The following is a 27,071-nucleotide window of genomic DNA, read 5'->3' on the forward strand; positions in this document are numbered from 1 at the left end:
GGGGGCTAGACACGGGCCAGACGGGCTCTCGGGGCTGTGTCTAGGGGGGTCCACACCCGGAGAAGTGTGGACCCTTCGCCTGCTTGTCGCTCAGCCCAGTGGCGTCTGGACCACGTGGCGCCTCCGAGGCCTTCCAGACTCCCATCTGCCCTTGACAGCCCACTGATGGGAACTGCCTGGGCTAGTGAGACGGTGCCCAGCTGGGTCAGCAGTGAGCCTGCACCCTGCTCTCGCCTCAGCCCCAGACTCTGGTCGACAGCAAACAGGCCTCGCTAAGATGCAGGGAACAAGGACGCAGCACCCCTACCTCCCTGTAGGGAAAACCAAGACCCAGGCCAGTGAGGAGTTTGCTCCGGCAAGTCGAGGGGCGTGTACCCAGGACTGCATGTCCCAGGTCTCAGGGCACATCCACCCCGTGACCCCACAGGCTCGTGACCCCTTCGGGAAGCCCCCCTGGAGCACCCACCGATCTGTCCATCAGGACTTCATTCCCGCCCCCCAGCCAGGTGCTCGGTTATTTTCTTCCACCTCGTAGTACCTGCCTAAGATGCTGTCGATACCCTCATTCGTTAGCACAAACTGAAGCCAGGGCAGGAGACGTGCCCGGAGAACCCGGGGCCAGCCCTGCACTCTGAGGCCAGCCTGCTGGCTGCGAAGTCTGTCTCCTGGGGTGACCAGCTCCTCGGTGGGTGTGGGAGATGAAACCAGGTCCCGGAGAGGCTGACGCTCAGGAGGACTTTGACATGGGAGGCGCAGAGCACAAACTCTCACCTCCTGGAGACCGTCCCAGCCTCCCCTCTAGTAGCTAAGATTCGGGGCGCCGTAGCGTCCTCACTTTGGCCCTGAAGAGCCTGGTGGATGTGGCTGATGGAGGGCCACGTGAGCCCCCAGCTCTCGCTGGCACTGTGGAGGGAGGGAGCCGGGCCGGATCTGAGGTTGTCCTGGGCTGTGGGTACAGCCACACATGTGTCCCCTCCAGCTCCGGATGGCGGTGTCTTTACAGAAGCACTTCCTGAAAGATGGTCCTTGGAATGTGATTTCTAAGGGATGGGATGTGGGGGAACCAATGTGTGAGGTACGATGGTTAAATTAAACGAGATAGTTGATTTTTCCCTCCAGATGCTAAAGGACACTATAGTTTTTCACTCCGCAGACCAGCAGGCAGCATAAATGTATATATTCTTGAGGACAGGCTACAGGACTCTGTTCTGAGAACGGTCTTGGAAACACTCCATGTGGTCAAGGGTGCCGGTCCCAGCCTGACTCCAGGGGGTGCAGCCCCTGGCCAGCGCTGACCATTCCCTCCCCGACAGCCTCCCCCACCAGGGCCTGTGGCTCTCACAGGCCACATGCTTCCTCCCCAGGGGTCAGTAAGATCGTGACGGTGGACGTGAAGGGCAGCAGCCCCCTGTGGCTGAAGGTGAAGGACCTGGCGGAGGGGATGACCTACAGGTTCCGCATCAGAGCCAAGACCTTCACCTACGGGCCTGAGATTGAAGCCAACGTCACCACGGGCCCTGGAGAAGGTAAGGGAGCCTTGGGTGGGCCTGGGGGCAGCTGTCCCCACACGCGGCCCCCCAGGTCAGAAAGGGGCATCCAGAGCGTGCCTGGGGGTGCAGAGTTGAGTAAGACGGGGTCTCTGGTGGAGCTCTCAGGCCCACGAGGACTTCAAGGCAGTACCATGGGGTGGGCCTGGGGGGAAGGATGGGGGAGGACAAGGGGGCACTTAAAGGGGGGACATCCCTGATGGTCCAGCGGCTAAGACCCCTCGCTCCCAGTGCAGCGGGTTCTATCCCTGTCAGGGAACTAGATCTCAGAGGCCCCCACCTGAGGGTCCATATGCTGCAGCTAAGATCAAAATCCTGCCTGCCGCAACGAAGACCCATTGAAGCCATATAAATTAATTAACAATAATTTTTTAAATTTAAAAATGAAATAAACAAAGGCGGCAATTCCAGAACACCTCATGGGGTGCGGCATTTAGATGGATGCGTGGGAAGAGAGACCAGCATTCCACAGGATTCTGATGGCAGCTGAGGCGGTGGGTGGGGGGGTGGCCAGCTGTGAGGGAGGGCCAGCCGGGATGCAAGGGTCACCTGTGTCATCAGAGCGTGTCTCAAGGAGACACTGATGTCAGAACCCCTGGGGTTCTCGTGATAACGCTGATTCCTGGGGCCCAAGTTAGGCAGCATCCCTGAGCGTCCCTGGGATGTGCATTTGAACAAAAGAGCCCAATTGCTCTCTGGTACCTGCTGTGAGAACCAGGGCTCTGGGGGTCTGCAGGCATGGGACCGGGTCCAGGGAGGCCTGCCGGCCGCATGCCCCCTAGACAGGGGACAGAGGGGCAGCGTTAGGGGGCAGGCCAGGCCCTGTGCACTGGGCCCGGGGTGACGGGGAGCACTGGGGACCAGGAAGGAAAGAGTAGCTTAGTTTGGACTTTGTGACCCTCCCTGGAGTCGTCCTCAGGCTGGGGGAACTCTTCTTCTTGAGGCTGAGGCTTAACCCCCCAGGGCCTCTTTCATGCAGGATGTCCTCTCCTGATGTAGATGTTGCCTCGCAGACTCTCTGCATTCCTGTCCCCCTGCCCCCACCGAGAATGTACACAGCCCCACCAGGCTCCCCCTGAAGCCCCTCCTCCCCGTCCTCCTTGCCCACCTCCCTGAGCTGGGAGGTGCTGACCCGGCCGGGCGGCCTCTGCTGCCCAGTGGGAGCAGGTTCCAGGCGGCCACCCTACACTTTCTTACTGGGTGCTTTCTCCCCACCTCTGGTTCTGAAGAAGGGCAGGCTGGCTCCCAAGGCTCCCAGGGTTGGAACACAGCCTGCAGGGCCGCAGCAGGCAGCTTGCCAGGGAGCTGCCCTCCCCCTGCCCTCCACCTGCCCCCAGGCCCTCCCCGGGCAGGCGGGCGCCTCTCACCTGAGCCGCTTCCCAGGGAAACAAAAGCAGGAAGGGAGCTGGCAGGAGACCAGGAGGACAGAGCAGGGGCGGGGGGCCTGGAGAGGCCTGCCTGGAGAACACGGTGTTCTAACCTGAGCCCAGAAGTGTCGGGGTTTGGGGGAGCGGGGAGGAAGTGCGGAGGAGTGGGGAGGGGCTCTGAGAAAGCTTCGCACTGCGCCCACTGGAGGAGGGGTCAGTGGACGTGCAGCCCGGCACCCTCTTCCCTCCAGGCCAGCTCCGCGGGCAGGCTGGAAGCTTCTAGTCTGGAGACAGCTCCACTCCGCCCTAGGTTCTGCCCTGGAGAGAATGAGAGCCCGGGGTGCTGGGAGCCCCGCCCCACCGCTCACACCCGCCTGGGCAGCATCCCACACCCGCCAGCCCTCCACCTTTGCCCTGGGCTGTGGGCAGGATGCTGGTGCGGGAAGGGAGGAAGGAAGGAAGGAAGGCAGGCAGGCAGGCTCTGAGGCCCTCCGAGGCCATGGGCAGGGCTGGGCCGTGGGCCACCAGGCTCAGGAGGTGAGCCCCTCGCCTGCCTGCCGTCTGGCCGGTCACCTCCCTCAGGGCCTGGAGGCGCTTCAGTCTGAAGCTGGGCTCTCGGCTCCTTCCCCCAAGGCGTCCACAGGGGCCCCGGGCCAGCCTGCCGCCCACACCCCGCTGCCTGGTACTGTCCCGTCCCGCAGGCATGGAGGAAGCACCTGCTGTGTCCAGGCTCCCAGGAGGTGGGGCTCCAGGCGCATGGGGATCAGCAGGCCGGGGCCCTGGGGGCCCTGGGAGCCAGCACGGCAGGGCCCCCGGACAGGAAGGGGCTCAGGACGCTCTGTGGACACAGCAGGCTCGCTCAGTCCTCTGCCTACAGACCAAGCTCCTCCCTCCTGCTCTGGGCCCTGGGGTTGGCCCCCCCAGCGGCCCCTGAGGCACCTGTCACCCCAGAGAGCCCGTCCCAGGGGCAGGGCTGGGTCCTTCCTCCCTCCTCATGGTGGCAGGGGCCCCGGATCCTCCTGCGGCCTCGGCCTCCTCTCTGGCCTTGCCCTTAGAGGCAGTGCAGCTGGGGGCCTTTGTGGCATCTCCCTACATCCTCTCCTGGAAGGCAGGGGCTGTGGGTGACCTGGCGGAGAGTAAGTCGGGTCCTTCAGGCCTGGCCGGGACACGCTCCTCGGGGGCATGGCACGTGGAGGGGTTCCGGACACCCTGGCCGGGGTTTTGTACTCGGGTCCTCACGCTGGAGCTCAGGGAGATGGGTGGGGCACATGGCCCCGCTCTGGGGCATCCCCTTGCTCACCGTGTGTGTGTGTGTGTGTGTGTGTACAGGTGCCCCCGGCCCGCCTGGAGTGCCCATCATTGTGCGGTACAGCTCGGCCATTGCTATTCACTGGTCCAGTGGAGACCCAGGCAAAGGGCCCATCACCCGCTACGTCCTCGAGGCTCGGCCTTCAGGTACGTTCACCCGGGCTGAGGCGGCTGGGGGTCATCGCATGACAGGGTGCTTGTGCTCTGCCAGGGGGAAGCGAGGAGGGCCCCTGTGGCGAGTGGGACACGGGACTCGCACCCTAGTTAAGGCTCACCCTGGAGGCCCTGGAGAACAGGGTTTATCGCCGGGTGAGGACCAGCTCGAGTCGGGGGGGTCATCCAAGAAGCCAGAGGAACGAAGGTTTGGGCCCCTGTTGGCTAAACGCCCACTGCCTCCACGTGACCCCACTGACCAAAGCCCACCAGGAGGCTGGCCGTCCCCTGGAGAACCAGCGCCCCTTTGAGTGCCGTCTCTGCATCCCGGCTCTCGCCACAGTTCCTATCACGTCCCGGGCTCTCCTCTCAAGCCTGAAATCGAATCACGAGAACCTCTGAAGGCATCAGGAGTGGCTGGATAAGTCACTGATGGGTCACAACGACACCCGCGGCGGCCTCTTGGGCTCCTCTTCCCCCCCAGGAGCTCCCGCCCTCGGCCAGCTCCCTCTGTTGCTGGGTTTCCAATTCATCAGAGGTGCTGGAGTTAGTACAGGCTGGAGGCTTGTTCTCGATGTTCCATGGATATGTGACTAGGTAACCCAAGTTGAGAAAGAAAGGAAAAAAGAAGACTGTGTTGCTCCCGCACAAGCAGCAAATACTAATTGGGAAGCTGGCATCTTAGGAGCTAATACTCCTAATGGGGCCATTGGCACATCCCAGCGACATGGTTAGTACTGCAGGGTGGCTGAGCGCTAATCATCTCGATAGCAAATAATTCACTCCAGCAGTTCCAGGAAGCCGCCAGCACCCAGTCATTGCCTCAATCTTGGGCTAATAATTGCAGTCGCAAATATCATGTAAACAGCTATTATGTCCAGCAGCTCAGATCCAACGTGTAGCCGGAACATACAGGCAGCCTTGGCTTCCTCCCCACTCCAGATGGTCCCTCCCTGGCCCTCCAGGCTGCTGACTTGGCCGGGAGACCACCTCCTGCTTCTCCCATCCAGGGCCTGGAGCCTGTTTTTTCCATCCAAGTTGGCCTGCCGGGGTGCCAGGCTGTGGAATGTTGGCCCAGGACTTCAGCCCTGTGGATTTTCCAGCGTTCCCTGGGAGGCCCAGCATGGGACCTGGTGTTCTGGGTTTGGGGGCCGTGACTCCGTCCACATAGTTGTGGTCAAGGGCAGAGCATAAGAGGAAGGATCAGGCCAGGACCCCTTGAAGGCTGGGGGCACAGATTCCTCATTCTGAGGGTGAAATCGCCCTCGTCTTCAGCTCCCCCTGCACCGCTGTGCTTGGTTTGGGCAGAACCGACTAGACATGAGAAGCCACGTTCTGCAGACCAGGGAGGGACCCACCTGACATTTGGGACCCATGGGATCCATGCTGCACATCAGCTAAGTCCTGGGGCTGCAGGCCGGAGCCACAGCGTTTCGTTCCCGAGCTTGTGGTCTGGCCACATCATTTGTTCCTGCGTGGGGGTCAAGGAGGGGCAGACCGCAGGCAGGAACACTACCCTGTGTGGCTTTTGTGGAAAGGGAGCAGAAAAATAGGGGCCTGGCTAAGTGAAAGTGAAAGTGTTAGTCGCTCAGTCGTGTCCGACTCTGTCACCCCAAGAACAGTAGCCCATCCGGCTCCTCTGTCCATGGGATCCTCCAGGCACAAATACTGGAGTGGGTTGCCATTTCCTTCTCCAGGGGATCTTCCAGACCCAAGGATAGAACCCTGGTCTCCTGCATCGCAGACGGATTCTTACCGTCTGAGCCACCAGGGAAGCCCAAGAAAAGGAGAGCCTACCTTCATGATAGAACAGTGTGCCTAGTCACTCAGTCGTGTCTGACTCTGTGACCCCATGGACTGTAGCCCGCCAGGCTCCTCTGTCCCTGGGATTCTCCAGCCAAGAGTACTAGAGGGGGTCGCTGTGCCCTTCTCCAGGGGATCTTCCCAACCCAAGGAACAAACCCAGGTCTCTTGCATTGCGAGCAGATTCTTCACCATCTGAGCCACCTGGGACTCATGATAGCATATTAGGCAGCCTCTTAAAAGCCTGCTGGCCAGCACTTTTTACTGTCGTGGGAAATGAATCTATAGATTTTTTTTGCACAAAGTGCTGGATGGGGAGGCTCTTTCACTGGATGGTGGAGTTGGATTGGGTGTTAAAAAGTTTTCCACTTATGATACATTTTCCAATATTTTGCAGAGATTTTAATTAAAAAGAGGGAGAGGAAGTTCCTGGTGGTCCAGTGGTTAGGACTCAGCCAGGATCTGGCTTCAATCCCTGGTCAGGGAACTAAGATCTCACAGGCTGCATGGCATCAGTTCAGCTCAGTCGCTCAGTCGTGTCCAACTCTTTGCGACCCCATGGGCTGCAGCACACCAGGCCTCCCTGTCCATCACCAACTCCTGGAGCTTACTCAAACTCATGTCCATCAAGTCATTGATATCATCCAACCATCTCATCCTCTGTCGTCTCCTTCTCCTCCTGCCTGCAATCTTTCCCAGCATCAGGGTCTTTTCCAGTGAGTCAGTTCTTAGCATCAGGTGGCCAAAGTATTGGAGCTTCAGCTTCAGCATCAGTCCTTCCAATTCAAGCATCAGTCCTTCCAGTTTAAGACTGATTTCCTTTGGGATGGACTGGTTGGATTTCCTTGCAGTCATGGCTGGGATTAATTAATTAATTAAAGTATAAAAAAAAGAATAAAAGGGTCAGATACTTGTAAAAAGTATCTCCTGAGGACCTACTCAGCGCCAAGCACGGGGGATTCGGTGTCGAGGGGGCAGGCCCAACAGGCCTGGGGTCCGGGAGCACCGGTTAAGGTCAGGCAGACTGCCCCCTCCCAGCAGGTGCCTCCCTCTCTGTCCTCCCGCAGATGAGGGGCTCTGGGACATTCTCATCAAAGACATCCCCAAGGAGGTCACGTCCTACACATTCAGCATGGACATCCTCAAGCCAGGTGTGAGCTACGACTTCCGGGTCATCGCAGTCAATGACTACGGTTTCGGGACCCCCAGCAGCCCCTCCCAGTCTGTACCAGGTACCACCTACAGCGTGAGGGGTGGGGGGTCTGGGGAAGGGGCGAGGGAGGAGAGGCAGCAGCCCCAGAGGCACTGGTCTGGGGACCCAGAAGGCATTGTCCTCTCAGTTCTCCGAAGCCAAGATCCCTGGGCTGGGGCCCGGGTCAGCCTTCAACTCCGGAAGGAGCTGGGGGGCAGAGGTCTTGGGAGTTCCTTTCCAAGGACTCCAGAAGCCCTGGGCAGCGGGCCCAGTGGGCTTGAGGATGAATCAGTGGGACCAAGATGGTAGCTTCCGTGGGCTTATCACCCAGGAAATCCGAGGGCATCAGGTCATACACTGTGTATCCATGGAAACCACCCCCCAACATAGAGCCTGGAGCCTGTGAAGCTCAGGCCTGAGCGAGCAGCATCCTGCGAGGGCAGGACTCCATCCCTAGCCCTTCCTTCCTGCCTTTCTCTTCCCATCACCTCCGAGCTCACAGACGACCAGTATTGAAACCCACGGACCCACATCTAATCACTTTTAATAGGCACTTCCCCTGAGACAGGAATAGCTTTCAAAGTTTCTACTCACTGGGCCAGTTTCAGAAGCCATATGCTTTTGCCCTTGGCCTGATTGATAGAACCAAATGACAGGAAGTCAGCACTTCAAGTCTGAAATAGAAGAGCCCGCCCCCTCAGTCAGCAGCACGGATTAGTACCAGCCCCATGCAGGGAGCACAGTCCTGGCGGCTTTGAAAGAAGGGGAGTCTCCCTGGAGGAGCCTTTCTGAAGACCTGCTCATGTCCACCCTCCCGCCTACCAGAAAAGATTCTGTCCCTACTGAACCTTGGGAGAGAAACTGTCCCAGGCACAGCACAGGCCAGGCAAGCACCTTTCTAGCACACATTGACATCTACCAAGGTAGCCCCTGGGCCGTAAGTGGCAAGGAAAAATAAGAAAAAATAGCAAGCACACAGGCCCTGCTCCTCCTGTGTGCTTAGCAGACATCACTAATCAATCCCAGCACTCAGGAGTCGAGAAACCCCCTCAACTCACTCTTCCTCCTGTATCTTTAGCAGACATCACTAATCAATCCCAGCACTCAGGAGTCGAGAAACCCCCTCAACTCACTCTTCCTCCTGTATCTTTAGCAGACATCACTAATCAATCCCAGCACTCAGGAGTCGAGAACCTCCTCAACTCACTCTTCCGCCTGTATTTTTAGCAGACATCACTAATCAATCAGTCTAGAAATGGCCTCAGCCCTTTCTCAAACCAGCCCTCCAGGCAGCCCCTTTACTGATAAACCAGAGCTGGCCCTTGAGATGAAACCATCCCTACCAACCCAAGATTCTACCTTGTTCTGAGGGCGCAGACTCACCTGCCCGTAAAATGTGAGAGCAGGTGGTAGGGTCCTAGCTGGAGCCACAGGCTTGGAGGCAGGACAGGTCTGAGCACCACGGACCTGACGCCCACTCCATGCTCCAGCCCAGAAAGCCAACCCCTTCTACGAGGAGTGGTGGTTCTTGGTGGTCATCGCACTTGTTGGCCTCATCTTCATCCTGCTCCTCGTCTTTGTGCTCATCATCCGAGGCCAGAGCAAGAAGTATGCTAAGAAGACAGACGCAGGTGAGCTGGTGGATGGGACTTTCTCGGGACCATCTCCCTTTTCGGCAAAGGTGGTGTGGGGGAGGTCTCTCCTGGAAAAGCAGCCGCTCTGATGGGGGTGGGGGTCTCCTAGGGTTCCTACACACAGTCTCACAATCTCCATCTCCAGTTTTGGTTTAAACCCTAACAAAAGAAAGAGGGGGCAGCCCAGCCATAGGGGAAAGGGGCCACGCGGTCTAAAAGGATGGAGTGCGTGATGGATGTCAATCTCTGCCCTCCCCAGGCAACAGTACCAAGACTGGTGCGCTGGGCCATGGCGAGATGATGAGTTTGGATGAGAGCAGTTTTCCTGCCCTGGAACTCAACAACCGACGACTCTCTGTCAAGAACTCCTTCTGCCGAAAGAATGGCCTGTATACAAGGTAGTGGGCTCTCTGCATGGGGTGCCGGGCGGGTGGAGGTGGGGCCAGCATCGCCTGGGCCACAGAGCAGGCAGCATGCAGCTGGCTTCACCTCGTCCTGGAAGCAGCATGCTCAGTTGCTCGGTTGTGTCCGACTCTTTGTGACCACATGGATTAGCCCACCAGGCTCCTTTGTCTATGTAATTTCCCTGGCAAGGATACTGGAGTGGGTTGCCATTTCCTCCTCCAGGGGAATCTTCCTGACCCAGGGATCAAACCCGCATTTCCTACATCGGCAGGTGGATTCTTTACCACTGCGCCACCAGGGCAGCCCCCCTGGAAGCGGCATTCGCTAGGAATGGTCACTAGGCAGAGAGAGCCAAGCCCAGGCAGCTCCACAGCGGGGTGGGGAGAAAGTCACGAGGAGCTGGGGACAGAGGGTGTCTGCCAGCCACAGCAGGATGCAAATCGTTTGCACAACTTTGCAAACCACTAACTGCTGTTTGGGGCCAAGTGCTCCTGGTACAGGCCTGAAGCCCTAATAGCCACTGGCCCGAAAGGTGAGAGGCACCCAGTGAAAGTGGGCTGGGCAGACACACTCAAGAGCTGCCAGGAGTCCCCCATGACTGCTTCTGCCTTCGCCTGACCTTCCCGTTCTAGAAAGAGGGGATGCCCTCTCCCCAGGCACCTGCTCACACCCTCTGTGGCCATAGTCAGTTTTCTCCCACCCACCCTTGAAGTCTATACACCCCACATTGTCCTCAAAAGGCAGCATCCAAGAAGAGCCAACCAGGAGGGGACCAGGCTGCACCAGCTCCTATATTCGCCTGACTCCTCTCCACCCAGGGCCCCTGCTAGCCCCACCCACTGTGGCCCACCAGGCTGCCCGTTTCCAAGGTCAGGGTCAGTTGCTAGGGCTCACCTGAGCGTCACCTGATTGACCTGGCAGTTTCAGACATCGAGAGCATGAAGGAGAGGTTGGGGCTGCAGCTCAGGGGCTGCAGCTCAGGGGCTCCAGCCTCGGCCCCGTTAACATTCCCGGCTCATCGGAGGTGCCCACGGAACTGAGGGGATGCCTCTCCCAGGGCCAGCTCACAAAGGTTCCCTCTGTCTGGTCCTGAAAGGAAGAGGCGACGTGTGTGTTCAGCAGGAGGACTTCCAGCGGGAGGGGTGCACAGGCCAGCCAGGCCGAGCTCTCATCTCCCGCCAAAGCCAGCTTTCCAAAGAAAGAGCCATTTGAGGCCGTGGTGGCGGGCCCAGCATGGCCACCGTGGCCCCGCCAGGCTGGCTCCAGGGCCCTGCCACATGGAACAAGAGGGCGTTTCACCCACAGGCTGGCTTCGCCCGCCTCTCACACCCCCAGTGTACACACACCGCGGCCCCTGTGTGTACCCTCCATCACTGTGTACACACAGAAATCCCACGTGCCCCAAACCATCCCCAGGCTCCTGAGGCCTGACCCAGGCACAGCGTGTGTCGCCAAGACGGTGTTAGCCTGGCCCCCCATCTCCCCCCTCCTGTTGGTGTCCTGTGTCTGCCTGTCTCGTCTAGTGATGCTGCTGCTAGCTCTGCTGTTTCTAAGTAGCTTAAAGATGCAGCTTTGTTGATTGGCATAAAATCCACGCAGATACGGTACAAGGGGTTGGAGGTGGCAGGGGTATTGCTTCTGACACGGTCACCGGCCACCAGGCTGTTCTCAGAGCGGCATTTCAGCAGGAAGCCACCTCCGGCTCGGGCGGGGCCGCTGGGGTTCAGGGCCTCTGTGCTATGAAGGTTTCCTGGAGCCGACGGGCCCGATCACGGGGCATCGGGCGCTGGGCAGGGCCCCCTGGCACCCCTTCCTGGGAAGACATGAGTAAGGCAGAGTCATGGGGGACCCCAGCCACCTGCCCAGGGCCTCTGGGAGCCTGCGTGGCCCCCAGCCCAGCCCCCCACCTCTCACACACCCCGCAGCAGGTGGAGCGCCCGAGGCGCCTGTCCTGGGTGTCTGAGATGACTCAGAGCCGGCTGGCCTCTCACTCCCTGGGAAGCGCACAGCTTTCTCCAGGGCTGGTTTTTCGAAGGTAGGGCAGGCCTTGGCCTGTCTCTGGTCTCCAAGCAGACGTGGAAGGAAGGAGGCTGTGTGCCTCTTTTCTCCCCCGACCCTCGGCATCCACTCTCTAGAGCTCCCCTTGTGAGTTTGAGCGTCACCTGGGGAGCTTGTCTGCAGGGCAGGTGTTCAGACCTCACCTGAGATTTCAGTGCCAGGGTCTCCGTGCGGCCCAGAAACGCTGTGTAACGCTCACTGCCAAGCCTCCCCTGCCTGGGGCCTTGGGAGACCACTGGAGAAGCAGGGTGCAGCCTCCCCAGCGCCCCAGTGCCTGAGCCGGTGTGGGAGGCTGGTCCTGGGCCTACAAGGCCTAGAGACACACACACACACAGACACACATAGACACAGACACACATAGACACACACACACACACATAGACTCACAGATACACATAGACTCACACACACACACACACAGATTCACACAAGATACACGTACACACACACACAGACACGCATAGACACACACACACACATCCACACACACACACACACACACACACACACACACACACACACACACACATCGACACACACATACACAGACACATCAGCACATACAGACACACACACAGACACACACAGACTCACACAAGATACACACATGCACACACAGACACACATAGACACACACACACACATAGACACACACACATACACAGACACACACACACATATAGACACACACACACAGACACACACAGACTCACACAAGATACACGCACACACACACACAGACACACATAGACACAGACACACATAGACACACACACACAGACACACACACATCGACACATATAGACACACACACAGACACACACAGACTCACACAAGATACACGCACACGCACACATAGACACACACACACACACATAGACACACACACACATACACAGACACATCGACACATATAGACACACACACAGACACACACAGACTCACACAAGATACACGCATGCACACACTCAGACACACATAGACACACACACACACATAGACACACATACACAGACACACAGACTCACAGACATACATAGACACACACACACATACACACACGCATACACACACACACATATAGACACACACACAGACACACAGACTCACAAGATACACGCACACACACAGAGACACACATAGACACACACACACATACACAGACACACACACACATAGACACACAGACACATAGACACACACAGACAGACACACACAGACACACATAGACACACACACACAGACACACAGAGACACATAGACACGCACACACAGACACACAGACACACATAGACTCACACACACATATAGACACACACACAGACACACACAGACTCACACAAGATACACGGACACACACACATAGACACACACACACACACATAGACACACACAGACACACACACAGACACACACACACATAGACACACAGACACACATAGACACACACATAGACACTCACAGGCACACACACAGACACACAGATACACACGCCCTAGAGACACACACACACACACACACAAACGCACATACAGATACACACACACACATAGACACACACCCACTGGGAGGTTGCTGCTAGGCCTACAAGCCCTAGGGACATACACACACACACACACACACGCACATACATACCTGCCCTGGGGTCTCCAGCCCGAGGCCCTGCGCCCCAGGGCCCAGGCCTGTCAAAACGCAGACACAGTAAGGAGAGACGGAGGGTCCCGCAGAGGGCCACCTGCCCCCCCTGCCCCCCACCCTCCGCAGGTCTCCCCTCAGCCCCCGACTCTCCCCCGGTCTCCCCTCAGCCCCCCGCCCCCCACTCTCCCTGGGTCTCCCCCCGCCCCCCACCCTCCCCGGGTCTCCCCTCAGCCCCGACTCTCCCCAGTCTCCCCCCTGTCCCCCACTCTCCCCGGGTCTCCCCTCAGCGCCCTGCCCCCCACTCTCCCCCGGTCTCCCCCCTGTCCCCCACTCTCCCCGGGCCTCCCCTCAGCCCCCCGCCCCCCACCCTCCCCGGGTCTCCCCCCGCCCCCCACCCTCCCCGGGTCTCCCCTCAGCCCCCTGTCCCCCACCCTCCCCGGGCCTCCCCTCAGCCCCCTGTCGCCCACTCTCCCAGGTCTCCCCCCCGGCCCAGCCCGGGCAGCCTTCACTACTCCGACGAGGACGTCACCAAGTACAACGACCTCATCCCGGCAGAGAGCAGCAGCCTGACGGAGAAGCCCTCGGAAATCTCCGACTCTCAGGTGAGGGGCAGGAGGGCCTGGTGCCCGCTCGCGGTGGGGTGCTGTGTGAAGCCCCCCCACCCCGGAGTATGGGCCTGCCCACCGCTTCCTGCCCTCCTTCCCTTTATGGACTGGAAAGACCGAGGGGCCCCAGGAAACCCCCTGGACGGCGCACTCAGGTCAACCGCCATGTCCGAGCTGCGCTCAGTCTGCACCTGGGCTGGTGGGGTCCCTGGAACTCCCAAGAGCAAAAGTCTTGCAGGAGCCCCCCAACATGCTCCGTCCCCGGTTGTCCTGGCCCGTCTCTCCTCAAAGACGAGGAGAGGGATGCAGACACTGGAGCCCTGCTCGGCCGGAGCCGGAGAACAGCTGAACCTAGCTAATCAGGGTCAGAATGAGCTCCAGAAGTGGGGGGCTGGGCCCCCAAGATTGGGAAGCAGTGCGGACCACTAAGGTGTTAAGCTTTGGAGCTTTAGACCTGAGTTGTGTCCTGGCTCTGCTGCCCAGGAGTCAAGGGCCTCATGAGTGTACTGAGTAATATCTTGAAGCCTCAGTTTCTCTCGCTGCAGAATGGGCTCATGGGACAGTGGGGAGGATTTGCTGAGGTTACGTTCAATGAATGTCAGCTCTTAATACTGAGAAGGGGGTGGTGCCTTTGGGAGACATGGAGCTTTAGAGAGGCTGCCATTGGGTGGTCAGGCAGGGTCATGCGTGGACACTCTGCCCCGAGCTTTGGGGAGAGGGGGTCTGGTGCATTCCAGCCGAGTGATGTTACAGCCTCTCGCCCTAGCCCTCCTGGCCTTGGCCAAGCCTGCTGGTTGCCAAGGAAGGGGCTGCAAAAGGCCACGGTGTCCCACGCCCTGGGCCTTGCTGTCCGGTCCTGGGAGAGGGTGAGAAGGGAGAGAGGCCAGCAGGAAGTGGGGCTGCTGGCCGGGCAGGAGGTGTCAGCCAGCCTGGGGTCCAGTCGCGGCCCCCTGGACCGAAGGCCTCTCTCTTGCTCACTGCTGTTTTGTTCAGCTCCAGGGTTACCATCAGGCTTGGCAGAGCCGGTGAGGCTGGAGCTGACACCACAGCTCAGAGCTGGCAGAGGCCAAGACGCAGCTTAGCCTGGTTTACATGGGCACCCACGTGATCCAGGTTATGGCATCTCGTTGTGAGTAGTTAACTGTTTGCTGCCACGCCCATACTGGGACTTACACGGCCGTGCTTCCTGAAGCACTTTTTCTTCTTTCTCCCCAAAGATGGTGATGAGCCTTTGGCTTGTCGGTACCCAAGGTAAAAGTCAAAAAGGTAAAGGGAGACTCCCCTGGTAGTCCAGTGGTTAAGACTCTAGGCTTCCAATGCAGGGGGCACAGGTTCAATCCCTGGTCAGGAAGCTAAGATCACACACACCTCACAACGCAGCCAAAAAAACAAAATTAAAGGGATTTCCCCGTGTCAGTGGGGCAGTCACCAAGGGCTTCCTGAGCCCCTGGCTGTCTGTGGAGAGGGCATCGTGGTGGCCGGCAGAAGAGGCTCCCTGTTGACTCTGCTCAGCCCCCCTGACCTTCTGCAGAGGGCATTGTGATCCACGCTCATCAGCTGAGCGCCGACCTTTCAGAGAGTAACCCCTCTGAGTCCACAAGGGACTGCCCCAGTCCCGGGAGCTCTCTGAGCACCCTGCGTGAGTCTGGGGGACACCCACATGGGATGCAGAGCTGGCCCCTGAGGCCATGCCAGGGCCCCCCAGCCTTGAAGAAGTTGCTGGGAGAAGAATTCCCATCCCAGGAGCATCCCACTTCAGAAGTCACCCCAGGATGGACAGAGCACCCGGAATCCTCCTTATAGCTATCGGTCTCATTTATTCAGAACAAACCCTTCACTTGAACACTGTTTCCGTAGCAAACTGGGACCAGTCACTACCCCACCCCCCGCCCTCTCCGGGAGCGCCCTAGAGAGGAGGCTTTCTGGTTCCAGAATGCCAGATCTGAGGACCACAGCCCAGGCCTGGAGCTCCGTGTACGGCCTTTGGGATAGTTGGGGTTTGATCTGGGGCTGGATTCAGTTGACTTGGGTTTATGTACTCTGTTCTTTTTCTTTTGGGAGGGGGGCTTCAGCACGCAGCATGTGGGGTCTTAGTTCCCTGACCAGGAATTGAACCAGTGCCCGTTGCAGTAGAGGCACAGAGTCCTAACCCTGGGCCACCAGGGAATCCCCGGGCTTATTTACTCTGAAAGCTAAGTTCCCTGAGGGCAGGAGAGCCGAATTCAGTCCCTGGGTCCGGAAGATCCCCTGGAGAAGGAAATGGCAACCCACTCCAGGATTCTTGCCTGGGAAATCCCATGGACGGAGGAGCCTGGCGGGCTACAGTCCATGGGGTCAGAAGAGTTGGACACCACTAAGCAACTGAACTGCCAGCACGAGTTCCCTGAGGGCAGGGACCGTGGCGGTTTTGCTCACGCTGTATCCCCAGTGTCCTGCACGTCACTGGGATGTGGTCAATCTGTGCGTGTCTGTTGAAACCATGAAAGAGTTACTGGAGAAGGTCATCAGGCTGAACAGACTCCAGACCAAGTATGGTTAGCAGGATAGAGAAACAAAGATTTGTGATTGTAAGCTTTCCTTTTCAACCAGCATCAGATCTCAGACATTCAAAGAGGCCCTTCAAAGTGGCAGTGATGACAACAGCTGCGCCTCCCGTGGGCTACCCAAGCGCCTCACCACAGCGTAGCTTCACACCGACCCTCCGAGCCAGGCCTCAGTGGCATCTTTGTACGAATGGGAAAACTGGGGTCAGAGAGCTTAAGCGAGTTGACTCAGGTCCGAATGTGCAAACTCAGGGTCCCGGCTCCGTGTGGGCTGGAGTCAGGGGCAGATGGGAGACAGAGCAGCTGGCCGCCCTCGGATGTCCACTGAGTGATGCTCCGCATACCAGTGCCCTGGGGCAGGGGGGCACGGGGGACTGGTGGCCGAACCTCCCAGGGTCCGCCTGGGCCCTTTCATCTCTGCAGATGCCAGCGTTCTCCATAAATAACTCCCTGTGCTGCTCGCTCGCCCCCATGAGAAGCAGCTGGACTGCACATTAGTGTCCAGAACGTGCAGCACCCAGCCTCACGACTTCCAGCTCCGGGCTCACAGGAGAGGCGCTGTTAGTCCTGCCCGGGGAACCTCCCTCAGGGTCAGCAGCCAACCCCCGACCCCTTGGGCCAGCTGTCTTCCTGAAGCCCCCGCCCCCAGGCCCCGTGCCACCTGGTTGGAACTCTTAAGTCAGACCACCCAAAAGTCACCCTCCGGAACTGGATTCTTCCATTTCTAGCTGCCCAGCCATTTCCCTGTGATATGGTAATAAACACAAAGTCAAGGCTTCTTATAAACAAACACACATGCTGCCACGTGGGAAAGGCCAGAACAGGGCTGTGGGTGGAGGCCGGAGGAGGGAAGGGCCGGTTTCCCTCCAGAAGGCACGGGGTGGGGCTGGGGGCCGTGTCTCCAGGGGTCTGTGGAGAAGGAGGTTCCCCGGCAGGGGGACCCACAAAGGCTGAGGCTTATGTGATGGAACTTCTAAAAACAAAGTATGGCCACGGTCCAGCTTCATTTCAAAGTCAGAGCCCACGATGGGTAGAAAAATCACATAGTTAGCACACAAGTAAATCTCAATGGAGAGAAATTCCAAGGCGATGGCAAGCCTCTCTTAATCAGTACTCAGTTCTCTGTGATGTCCTGGGTCAGCCCTGTAAGCTCATTATCATGAAATTGAGCCTAAAAGAAAAAGGAATTATCAATCAGTTCCGTTCAGTTCCGTCGCTCAGTTGTGTCCGACTCTTTGCAACCCCATGGACTGCAGCGCACCAGGCCTCCCTGTCCATCACCAACTCCCAGAGTTTACTCAAACTCATGTCCATTGAGTCGGTGATGCCATCAACCATCTCATCCTCTGTCATCCCCTTCTTCTCCCACCTGCAGTCTTTCCCAGCATCAGGGTCTTTTCAAATGAGTCAGCTCGTCACATCAGATGGCCAAAGTATTGGAGTTTTAGCTTCAGCATCAATCCTTCCAGTGAATATTCAGGACTGGTATCTTTTAAGATGGACTGGTCGATCTCCTTGCATTCCAAGGGACTCTCAAGAGTCTTCTCCAACACCACAGTTCAAAAGCATCAAGTCTTCGGCGCTCAGCTTCCTTTGTTATCAATACATAGGACCTGTTAGATTGTATATACTGTTTATTGAGCACCCAATCCGAAGAGTTAGCCAGGAGTGGCTCTAAGGATTGTTTACGAATGGCACTTCTTAACCCATGACCCCTGGGGGAGGCCTGGATGGAGGTAGTGGCCGCACACAGGTTGGGTCCTCTGTAGCACCCGGGAAGGGTAGGGCGCCCAAGAACCCTGGAGGAAAGTGTCCCCCAGGGGGAACCTGGGCCGCGGGTTGGGGCGGGGCTCCAGCTGCCAGTCTCCGAAGGAGCTGCCCAGGGTGACACCTCACCTGGGGCAACACTTTCCCACCAGGCTTCTTGAGATTCAACAAGATAAGGGCTCCCAGGTGGATTCCCCAGTGGCGCAGTTAGTAAAGAAGCCGCCTAACAATGCAGGCGACTCAAGGAAATGAGGGTTCTGTCCCGGGCCAGGAAGATCCCGTGGAAGAGGGCATGGCGACCCACTCCAGCACTCTTGCCTGGAGAGTCCCATGGACATAGGAGCCTGGCGGGCTGCAGTCCAGGGGGTCACAGAGAGTCGGACAGAGCTGAGTGCACACATACATACCCAAGGGCTCTCTGCCTGGTCCCCGAGCCCAGGACAGCGCTTGCCTGTCTCCTGCTGATCTGATACCACTGTCCCTGCTTCCAGAAAGAGACAGAATAGAGAAAGGCCTTCCTTTGCTCCCTCTCTTTTGTCTCGGTCCTTTCTCGGGGTCCTCCCTCCCTCAGGTCCCCACCTCACTCGCTCTGAGCCTGGAGGCTGCCCTCTCCCCCTTCCCCGGGCCCGGTAATTGCTGATGGAGTGGCTTTGAGCTGCTGTTAAGAGGCCTGGGAGCTGAAGCGGTGGCCTGATTGCCTGGCAGCCAGGGACTGGCCATGAAAGGCCCCCTTTGTGCTGGGCCGGCGACTGGGAAGCTGCATTCAATTACCGAGGGCCGGGCGAGAGTTGAAAGCAGGATTGGGAGCCCCTGGCCCCCCCCTCGCTTTCTTTCTTCTCTTCGTACCCCACCCCCGTCCAGAAAAGAAACAGATGTTCTCGGAGGTGGAGACAGAGGGGAGTGCGTGCAGAGACCCCCTCCTGCGGTGTTGGGGAGCTGGGGGAGGGGCGGACCAGACTCCAGCCGCCCTGCCTGTGCCCGCCCCCGCCGCACCCCTCCTCCACCGGCTTTGGTGTCCCAGTCCAGTGGCACACAGTAGGTGCTTAACAGAGGGCAGGAGATGATTTGGACGAATGGGCTTTGGTTTGGGCCCCCAGGAGGGCCAGAGAGGCCCCTTCCCCACCCTGCTGGTCACAGCTTCATCCTGGGGGTGGCAGTGGGGTTGTGGGTAGGCAGGAACCAAGCATTCTCCTTCCCGGGCTGTCTGAGCACTGGTCAGCCTCCCCTTGGGACTTCCTGGCGGTCTAGTGGTAAGTCTGCGGTGTGAGTTCAGTCCCGGGTCAGAGAACTAAGATTCCGCAAGCTGCATGGTGCGGCAAAAATAAATTTAATTAAAAATGTGAGTCAGTCTCCCCTATCCCGTGCCCCTGTGATCTTTCCCAGAGGGGCTTCAGGCCCCATGTCAACAGACCCCTTTCACTTTTCCCCTAATGATACCTTTAGACTGTTCTCGCATATATTAGTTGAGTTCATCCTGTGAACGTCAGGATCCACCCATTGTACTGACCAGGATACTGAGGCCGAGAGAGGATAGGTCCACACTTACCCAGCTGGGAAGGGACAGAATCAGGCGGTGCTTCTGTCCCCCCACCCCCCCAGCCTGGAGACTCATTCACTCCAGACCCACAGTGATTTGGGGACGTGTCTCCAAGGCTGGGGCCTGGGGCTCGCTGAAGTTCTAGAACATCTAGTAGTCACTCCAGCCAGTCGGTGGGTGCCCTCCAAGAGGGAGCTGACATGTAGGGAAAACCGTGGGGCCCCTCTCTTGATCCCCAGACTCACAGACCCTCACTGTGCCTGGACCCCAGGGACCGCGCCCCCCCAGCCTCCTGTACCCTCCACGTCTGGCTCAGACCTCCTGCCCCTGGGCTGGCCTCACTGCGGCCCCGGGCTTCAGGAGCCCACCCCCGGCCCCCTTGCCTGCCCTTGGCATACGGAGCCCTGCGGTCTCTGCAGCCCCTTTGTTCGCTCCTGGGCTGGCAGCTGGGCTGTCGGCAAAGAAAGCGCTTGTACTGTGCTGCTCTGCATCACGGGAGAACGGGTGAGGGATTCTCCATTGTCGTGGGCAGCCGGCCCTGCCTGCCAAGACGATGGGGGTCCTGGGAGTGCCTGCTGGGGTGGCGGGAGCGCTGTGGGGGCTGAGGAGGGGGGTGGAGAAGAAGAGCCAGAGCACATGAATCAGCAGATCAGTCTGGGAGCATTTAACATCCCCTTCGAGGACAGAGGAGTTCCCCTTCCCCTTCTTGTGACCTCCAGGCAGGAGTTCGGGAGTTCGGAGCATGTGTAGGTTTCGGAAAATCAGGCCAAACTGTGTTCAGGTCCAGCTCATCCTTTCCTTGGGCAAAACCATCACTCTCTCTTCAGCACTCAGGTAGTAGCATCATCATAGCTGCAGCACAGAGGTGTGAAATTTAAAGACGAGAACGCAACTCAGCGTTTCCTCCTGTCTGGCAGCGAGCCTGCTCCAGAGTTGGTGTCATTTTAGTTCTGTGCTTTGTACCCGTTTCCCTTGAAGGCTTAGATGCTGCAAAGGGCTTTGAGTTCCTGAAAACAGGTGCACACTACCTTTCCCACACATGGCTCAGAACCTTTGGGCAAGGGCAACGCTCTGTTTTCTTTTTTCTCCTTTTCTAAGATTTCTGTGCTGAGTTTTTGGCCACGGTGGGTAGTTGCCGTGCGCGGGCTTCCCACTGCATGGCTCCTCGCGTTGTGGGGCAGGGGATTTAGGCGTGCTCAGGCTTCAGTGGTTGTGGCTCACGGGCTTAGCTGCTCCGGGACATGTAGAATCTTCCCAGACCAGGGATCAAACCGGTGACCTTCCACTTTAAGATGGGTTCTCAATCACCAAACCATCAGGGAAGCCCTCCATTTTCCTTGCCTGTAGAGCAAGACACAGATGATTACCCTGGACTTGTTTATACTGTGCTCACTGGACTGCAGGGTTTGCCAATGTGTATTTCACTCCAGCTGATAAAATGAATTTACTGCCTCTAAGCATGTATTCACTGGGCAGAGATGAGGCAACTCGAGCTTGGTCTTCTAGAATGATATTTGTTGAGCATGTACTGTTCACTAAAACCAGTGCATCCCTTCCAGAGAGTTCTAAAGGCCTTTCCATCTGCTGTCTTTTTAGTTCTCAAAACATCGCTGGGAGCTGGGGGTGGGGAAGAGATGCATGATATTTTTAGCTCCACGATTCAGAGTCGAATGTTACTTTACAAACCAGATGGACTCTTCTCTTGCACCGATTTTCCCAAAAGCCAGCTAGAGCACGGGCCAAGGACCCCAGAATATCAACCGTATTAAGGATAATTTAATTTTTTTTATTTCTCCCCCAGAGCTTCAGGGTCATCACCGTGTGAAAATTCAGAACTTCTGTTGATAATCTTTCTCGTGCTTCTTTTATAACCGAGTGTGGCTTTTATTTTGGATCACACGTGGGTGAGCATCAGCATTTTGTTCAGCGCCAGGAGCCTCAAAGGCCTTCCAATCTGGTCCTGGCTTTGTCCCCAGTCACACAGTAAGTCAGAGGCTGGATCGGGACTGGAACTCAGGGTATCATGCGTGGGCCTCTGCTTTATTTACTGTCTTAGAGATGTGTTTTTATTTATCCATCTGGTTGCGTCGGGTCTCGGTTGCAGCACACAGGGGCTTCTGTTGCAGCGCGGACTCTCCAGTTGGGGTGTGCCAGCTCAGCAGCTGTGGTGTTCAGGCTCCAGAGTGCTCAGGTTTACTTTCTCCGTGGCATGGAGAATCTTAGTTTCCCAACCAGGGATCAAACCCGCATCCCCTGCATTGCAAGGTGGATTCTTCACCCTTGGACCAGCAGGGAGGTCCCTGAACCTCTATTTTTAAATGTCGGTTGGTTATTCTTCAGGTTTGATGAGGCCAGCAGATCAGGAGATGACTGCTAGTGGAAAGATAGCTTATTATTCGCAGATCCCCAGAAGAGGGGGCACAGCAGGCCACGTGGAGCCACATGAGGAGGTACCAGGCTTGGTGAGGAGGCGGATGGAGCAGGAAGGAAACAGGAAAACTCACCCTGCGCCCTTTATTCAGGTTCCCAGAGGCAAGGCAAGCAGGCTTAGCAGAGTTTGATGAATTCAGGGGACCCTGGAGGGTAGGGGCTGCCCCTAGTTGTCTGGTACCTGACCCTGCGGTGATTGGAGGCAGGAAATAGTGGGTCCAAGTCAGCGTGTAAGCGCCCATCAGAGGAGGCGATGCAGGCAGGGGCTCTGGGTATAAAAAGCTGCTTGCTCTCTAAGACCTGTCTAGTCTTGGGAGGGGCAGTCCCTCCAGGGTTAGCAAAGATAACAAAGCATCAGAAATACAGAAAGGAAAGAACCATAATGCATGCAACCTCGGAAAACACCATACTAAACAAAAGAAGCTCAGACACAAAAGCTGCATACAGTGTGATTCCATTTTTATGCAACATCCAGAACGGTCAATCCGAGGGGTGGAGAGTAGATGGGTGGCTGCAAGGGGTAGGGATGGGGGGAGGAGGTTGGGGAGGAGGAAGTGGGGAGCGACTGCTTAGTGGGCACCGGGTTTTACTCTGTGGTGATGATGGGAATGTTTTGAAATGAAAAGAAGCGATGGTTGCCGGACAGTGTGCATGTACCAAATGCTGGTGAATCACACCCTCGACAGTGGTGTGTGAATTTCACCTTGATTTTTTTTTCTTTTTCTTTTTTTTTTTACTGATTCATGGAGCTCTTTTTCTTTTTTAATTGAAATTTATTTTTCAATTGGAGTATAATTGCTTTACAGTGTTGTGGTGGTTGCTGCTGTACAGCATGAATCAACTATAAGTATTAATAGATACATATATTGTGTATATACATATATAACATATATATATATATATATTCCCTTCCTCTTGAGCCTCCCTCCCACCCCGCATCCCATCCCTCACTTTGATTTTTTTCCAAAGCTTAGAACTTGGGTCTTCTGGGTCACGTCAGCATCCACAGGCTCTGTGCCAGCTCTGGGGGAGACACTTCCTACCCATCACGTGTTCTGAATGCCTTTCACCCCCGTGGCAGACTCGGGGCTGACATGCCCACGGTGCAGGGCGCCGAGGAGGCTGAGTGGAGCTTCAGCCCAGAGTGCTCTGCGTCTCCCAGCCCTGACCGCGCTGACCCGTCCCCAGGGTCGCTGACATCCTATCGGTTCTCTGCCCTCCCAGGGAAGCGACAGCGAGTACGAGGTTGACGCGAGCCACCAGAAGGCCCACTCTTTCGTCAACCACTACATCAGCGACCCCACCTATTACAACTCCTGGCGCCGCCAGCAGAAGGGCATCTCTCGGGCCCAGGCCTACAGCTACACAGAGAGCGACCCGGGCGAGCCGGACCACGCCACCCTCTCCAACAGCAGCAGCGCCCAGCAGGGCAGCCTCTTCCGGCCCAAGGCCAGTCGGACCCCAACGCCCCAGAACCCCCCGAACCCCCCGAGCCAGCAGAGCACCCTCTACCGCCCCCCCAGCAGCCTCGCCCCGGGCTCCCGGGCCCCCATCGCAGGGTTTTCATCGTTCGTTTGATGTCGTTCTCGGCGGCGGAAGAGGAAAAAGAAAACACGGCACCCAGCTCCTCTCCACCCCTCCCCGCACCGCCTGCCAGAAAACAAAAACACCGAGAAACCAAGTCAACTTTTCACCTCCTGAGTTTATTTTTCCAGAGATTCCAGGGCCAGCAAAGCCAGTGTGGAGAAGCATGGAGAAAAACCACGAGGGGACGTGTGTGGCCTCGAGATTGTGGGGTTTGCTGCGGCTTCAAGGGGCTGAGCGGGGGTTGGGGGGGGCGGGGGGCGGCTGCGGTGCACACCAGTGAGTTTAGGCCGATGGAGGCAGAAGGAGGGAAGGAGGGAGGGAGGGCAAGGACTGGAGGGCCGTCAGGTGGGCGTGACCGGGGCCAGGAAGCTTCTGGAAGTCCAGCCCTTCCCCATTTGCTGCAGCTCTGGGCCCAGTGCTAGCCGGTGCTGGGACGGGCATCCCGGGTGGGGGCAGGCGCCCCTCCCCCCGCCCCCTGCAGCCTGGCTTCTCCACACCCTCCCCCCGCCCCCCGGCCCTGCTCAGTCTCCCCACCAAGCATCTGGTTTATTTAGGAAAATGAAACCAGCTCAAGGGTGAGACTTTGCCTACCCAGCTCCTTGCTCCTAACTGACCTTTCTGTTGTGAATACAAGGAAGAGGAGGGTCCTTGGGGCTGGGGGAATGCTCCTCACTCCCACCCACTGAACCCAGCCATTCCTTTACTTGAATTCACTTACCCACCCCCACCCCCCCGAGCGCAGACTCGGAGAGATGGACTCAGGAACACAGTAGGGGCGCTGGCCCAGCATCCCTGGAATAACAGAGCGTGGGGCAGGCCGTTGGGACTGGAAGAAGGACGCTTGGACTTTCTTCTAATTTAGGTACCATCTGCCCCTCCTCCCACCTTCTTAAAAGAAGACAGAAAAAGGGGCTACAGAGACAAGAAAAGGGACTGCAGGCTAGGTTGGGGTGAGGCATGACACCTTTACACACACACACACACACCACCACCACCACCACCACACCCTACACAGACACACCATGCACTCGCAAGGAAAAGGGTCCAGGGATCCCCTCCAGGTGAAATCCCTTTGGGTCCTCCTAGCCAGCAGGGCACTCACTTTCAGGTCTGTGTCCCTCGTTCCCAGCCCACTGTTCTTCGTGTCTAAGACCCCCGGCGCTTCAGTGCAGGGGCACAGGAGCCCAAGGGGCGGGCCAAGTCCCTGGCGCAGAGGCTGGAGCTCCCAGCACCTGGTTTACAAAGGCAGAGGCCACCCCAACCCTCAGAAACGTCTTCCAGACTCGGCTCAGCCTGCCAAGGCTCAGCAAGGTCCTCCTCCAAACTGGACACGAGCTCCCGGGGTGCACAGCCAGGGCTCCAGGAGAAGCGGGTCAGATGGGACCACGGGACAATTATAGCTGATGGGAGGCAGAGCTTTCACACACGTGCGCGCGAGTTGCCCAGAGGAATGTTCTTTAAAACGCTACTTCTGGTGCCCTGGGTCTTCCCATCAGCTCAGAGCTTCCAGATACAGGGGTTTAAGGAGGAGCCTTTCCAGCAAATTCCCTGGGTGCCCACCCCATCCCACCCCAGAGCCCTGCAAAGGGGCCCACACCCAGGCTGCTCTCGGAGAGGGGTGGCCGGGGTGGGACCCCTCAGTGGAGAGCTCCAGTCCCAGTCGCCCCCCCAACCCCTGACCCGGGAGGAGGCCACGCCCCATTGAGGGCAACCTGGAGAACCAGGGAGGATCTGAGAAACAAGCCAAGGACACTGCAGGGCTGTCCCCTCCCCACCAGCCCCACCACGGGTGCCTGGAATGGAAGCAGGGCTGGGGGTCCTTGGCATGCCACCCAGCTGGGGGTTCCTCCCCAGGCACTGGGACCCCCAGGAAACGTGATGGGGAAAAGTGGGAAGATGGCTCCAAATACAGGCTGACCCACCTCTGGGGTCCAAACAGCACCTTCCCAGCTCAGGGGGTCTGGAAAGGGAAGCAGGGTCTTTCCCCCCAGGGAGGACACAGGCCTGAGGCTCATCTGGCAGTTGCTCTTCCCTCCCTCTCTCTTTAAAACCAGCTCATCCGTTTCTCTGCTGTGTATTGAACCATAGAAAGTCCTTCCTGGTTTACGTGAAGAACCTCTTCTGGCCCAGCCCAGGGAGGGACTGGGGGGAGGGAGCCGGGACTGGGAGAAACGCTGTGTGTACACGCGCGCAGTTCACTGGAGGCCAAATCCTTTTTGCCTTCCGAGGATCACCTTGTGCATTAAGACGCTCGCCCTCCCCGCCCCATGCGCTCCTCCACACCCGCGCTGACGCTAGCGTGCCACTGTGGGGCGGCGCCCACGCTCACCTGGGCTCTCGCTCACCTGGGCTTACGCAAGCGCGCGGGTACACACACACTGCGCGGCGTACCTGCGTCAGCAACCCCCTCGGAGGGGCCGACTGCCTCCAGGGAGACACAGGCAACGTGAGTCTCGCCCATGGGGCGAGGCTGGGCTCTGCTGTCTGAAAGGGCAGGGCGAGGACACTGCCAACCAGGGCTCTTCGAGGAGCCGGAAGGCGGGCGGCCCCCGGTGAGAGTCCCACCCTCCGTCCATCCCCACCCACCTGGAACGGTGCCTCCGCCGCCCCAGCCACACCTGGAAGCCCGGCTTCCAGCCGTGGACCTCTAGATTCCCAGGAGGACTGATCCTTGTCCTTGTTTACATATCTGCTGGGGCAGTGGTGGCTCCTGTCCGGACACCTGGCCGCGCTGGAAAGATGTGTGTGTGGGCACTGCCCATGGGTCACGGGGAGCCTCCCTGCCCTTTGGCTTCTTGGGCTGGTGACGTCAGACCACGTGTTGCCCTGACTCCCACTGGAGTGGGCTCACCTGGGGACAGCGCCTGGCTCCTCACCTGGCCCTGGCCCGCCGTGCTCTCCGGAAACCTGGTGTTGCCCCGGGCAGCTCACACCTGGCGCACTAGCACGGCCTTTGCCCTCCTGGCCGCGCCTCCTGTGTCCACATCCCTTCCGCACCCAGACTGCCAAGACGACCAACCAAAACGCTGCCCTGGGCTCCAGAAGCGCCCTCCTCCGGGGGTCCGGGGAGTCCGCGGCGCCGGGCCGTCTCCCCTCCAGTCTCCGGACTGACACTGCCCAGACTCAGAAGGAAAAGGAGGCCTCCGGCCGCCCCGCCCGGCCGCTCGCTGGCCCGAGGCCTTCTGTCTCTGCCCGTACTTCCCTGGGCAGAGCTTTCAAAGGTGCCAGAGCCCTCCGCCCCTCCATGCCCCACTCTGGGAGGGGGCTTCCCTCACCTGGTGCCCAGCAGAAGGTGCCCACACTTGTGAGGGTCTGGAGGGCACCAGCGGGGAGGGGGGCCACCTGAACACCCGCTCTGGCTCCCCAGTGCCTCTGTGGGGAACTACCCAGCGGCCACTCGACCACCCCCCCAGCACAGGTGCCCTCTTGGGACACGCACCCCCCACTTTGTTTCTGTAAAAATAACCAAAAGCATTTAAATGTGTTACCTTCTTTTA

General features: G+C 58.2%; 1 protein-coding gene and 2 long non-coding RNA genes across 5 annotated transcripts in view; 1 reads left to right on the forward strand and 2 right to left on the reverse strand.

The window, feature by feature from the left end:
- The window catches only part of SDK2 (sidekick cell adhesion molecule 2), a 264,962-nt gene extending 241,289 nt beyond the window's left edge, over window positions 1–23,673 (forward strand). For both annotated transcript variants that reach the window (XM_070774156.1, XM_070774157.1), the window contains 7 exons: window positions 1,365–1,526; window positions 4,244–4,369; window positions 7,246–7,410; window positions 8,861–9,001; window positions 9,264–9,402; window positions 13,581–13,707; window positions 23,212–23,673. In XM_070774156.1, the coding sequence (XP_070630257.1) occupies window positions 1,365–1,526; window positions 4,244–4,369; window positions 7,246–7,410; window positions 8,861–9,001; window positions 9,264–9,402; window positions 13,581–13,707; window positions 23,212–23,565 (1,214 nt within the window). In that variant the 3' untranslated portion in view covers window positions 23,566–23,673. The remainder of the gene's footprint in view (window positions 1–1,364; window positions 1,527–4,243; window positions 4,370–7,245; window positions 7,411–8,860; window positions 9,002–9,263; window positions 9,403–13,580; window positions 13,708–23,211) is intronic.
- Window positions 6,558–8,047, reverse strand: LOC139177657 (uncharacterized). The gene is made up of 2 exons (XR_011562196.1): window positions 7,965–8,047; window positions 6,558–7,035 (listed from the first exon to the last, which is right to left on the reverse strand). It is a non-coding gene; the product is annotated as an uncharacterized lncRNA (long non-coding RNA).
- LOC139177656 (uncharacterized) lies at window positions 23,670–26,704 on the reverse strand. Of its 2 annotated transcripts, none has more exons than XR_011562195.1 (2): window positions 26,161–26,704; window positions 23,670–24,806 (listed from the first exon to the last, which is right to left on the reverse strand). It is a non-coding gene; the product is annotated as an uncharacterized lncRNA (long non-coding RNA). The 2 variants fall into 2 exon arrangements; XR_011562194.1 differs by lacking the exon at window positions 26,161–26,704 and adding an exon at window positions 25,497–25,626.
- Window positions 26,705–27,071: the final 367 nt, after the last annotated feature.

Source organism: Bos indicus, chromosome 19 (assembly GCF_029378745.1).
Source record: "Bos indicus isolate NIAB-ARS_2022 breed Sahiwal x Tharparkar chromosome 19, NIAB-ARS_B.indTharparkar_mat_pri_1.0, whole genome shotgun sequence".
In the NCBI taxonomy this organism is placed as follows: Eukaryota; Metazoa; Chordata; class Mammalia; order Artiodactyla; family Bovidae; genus Bos; species Bos indicus.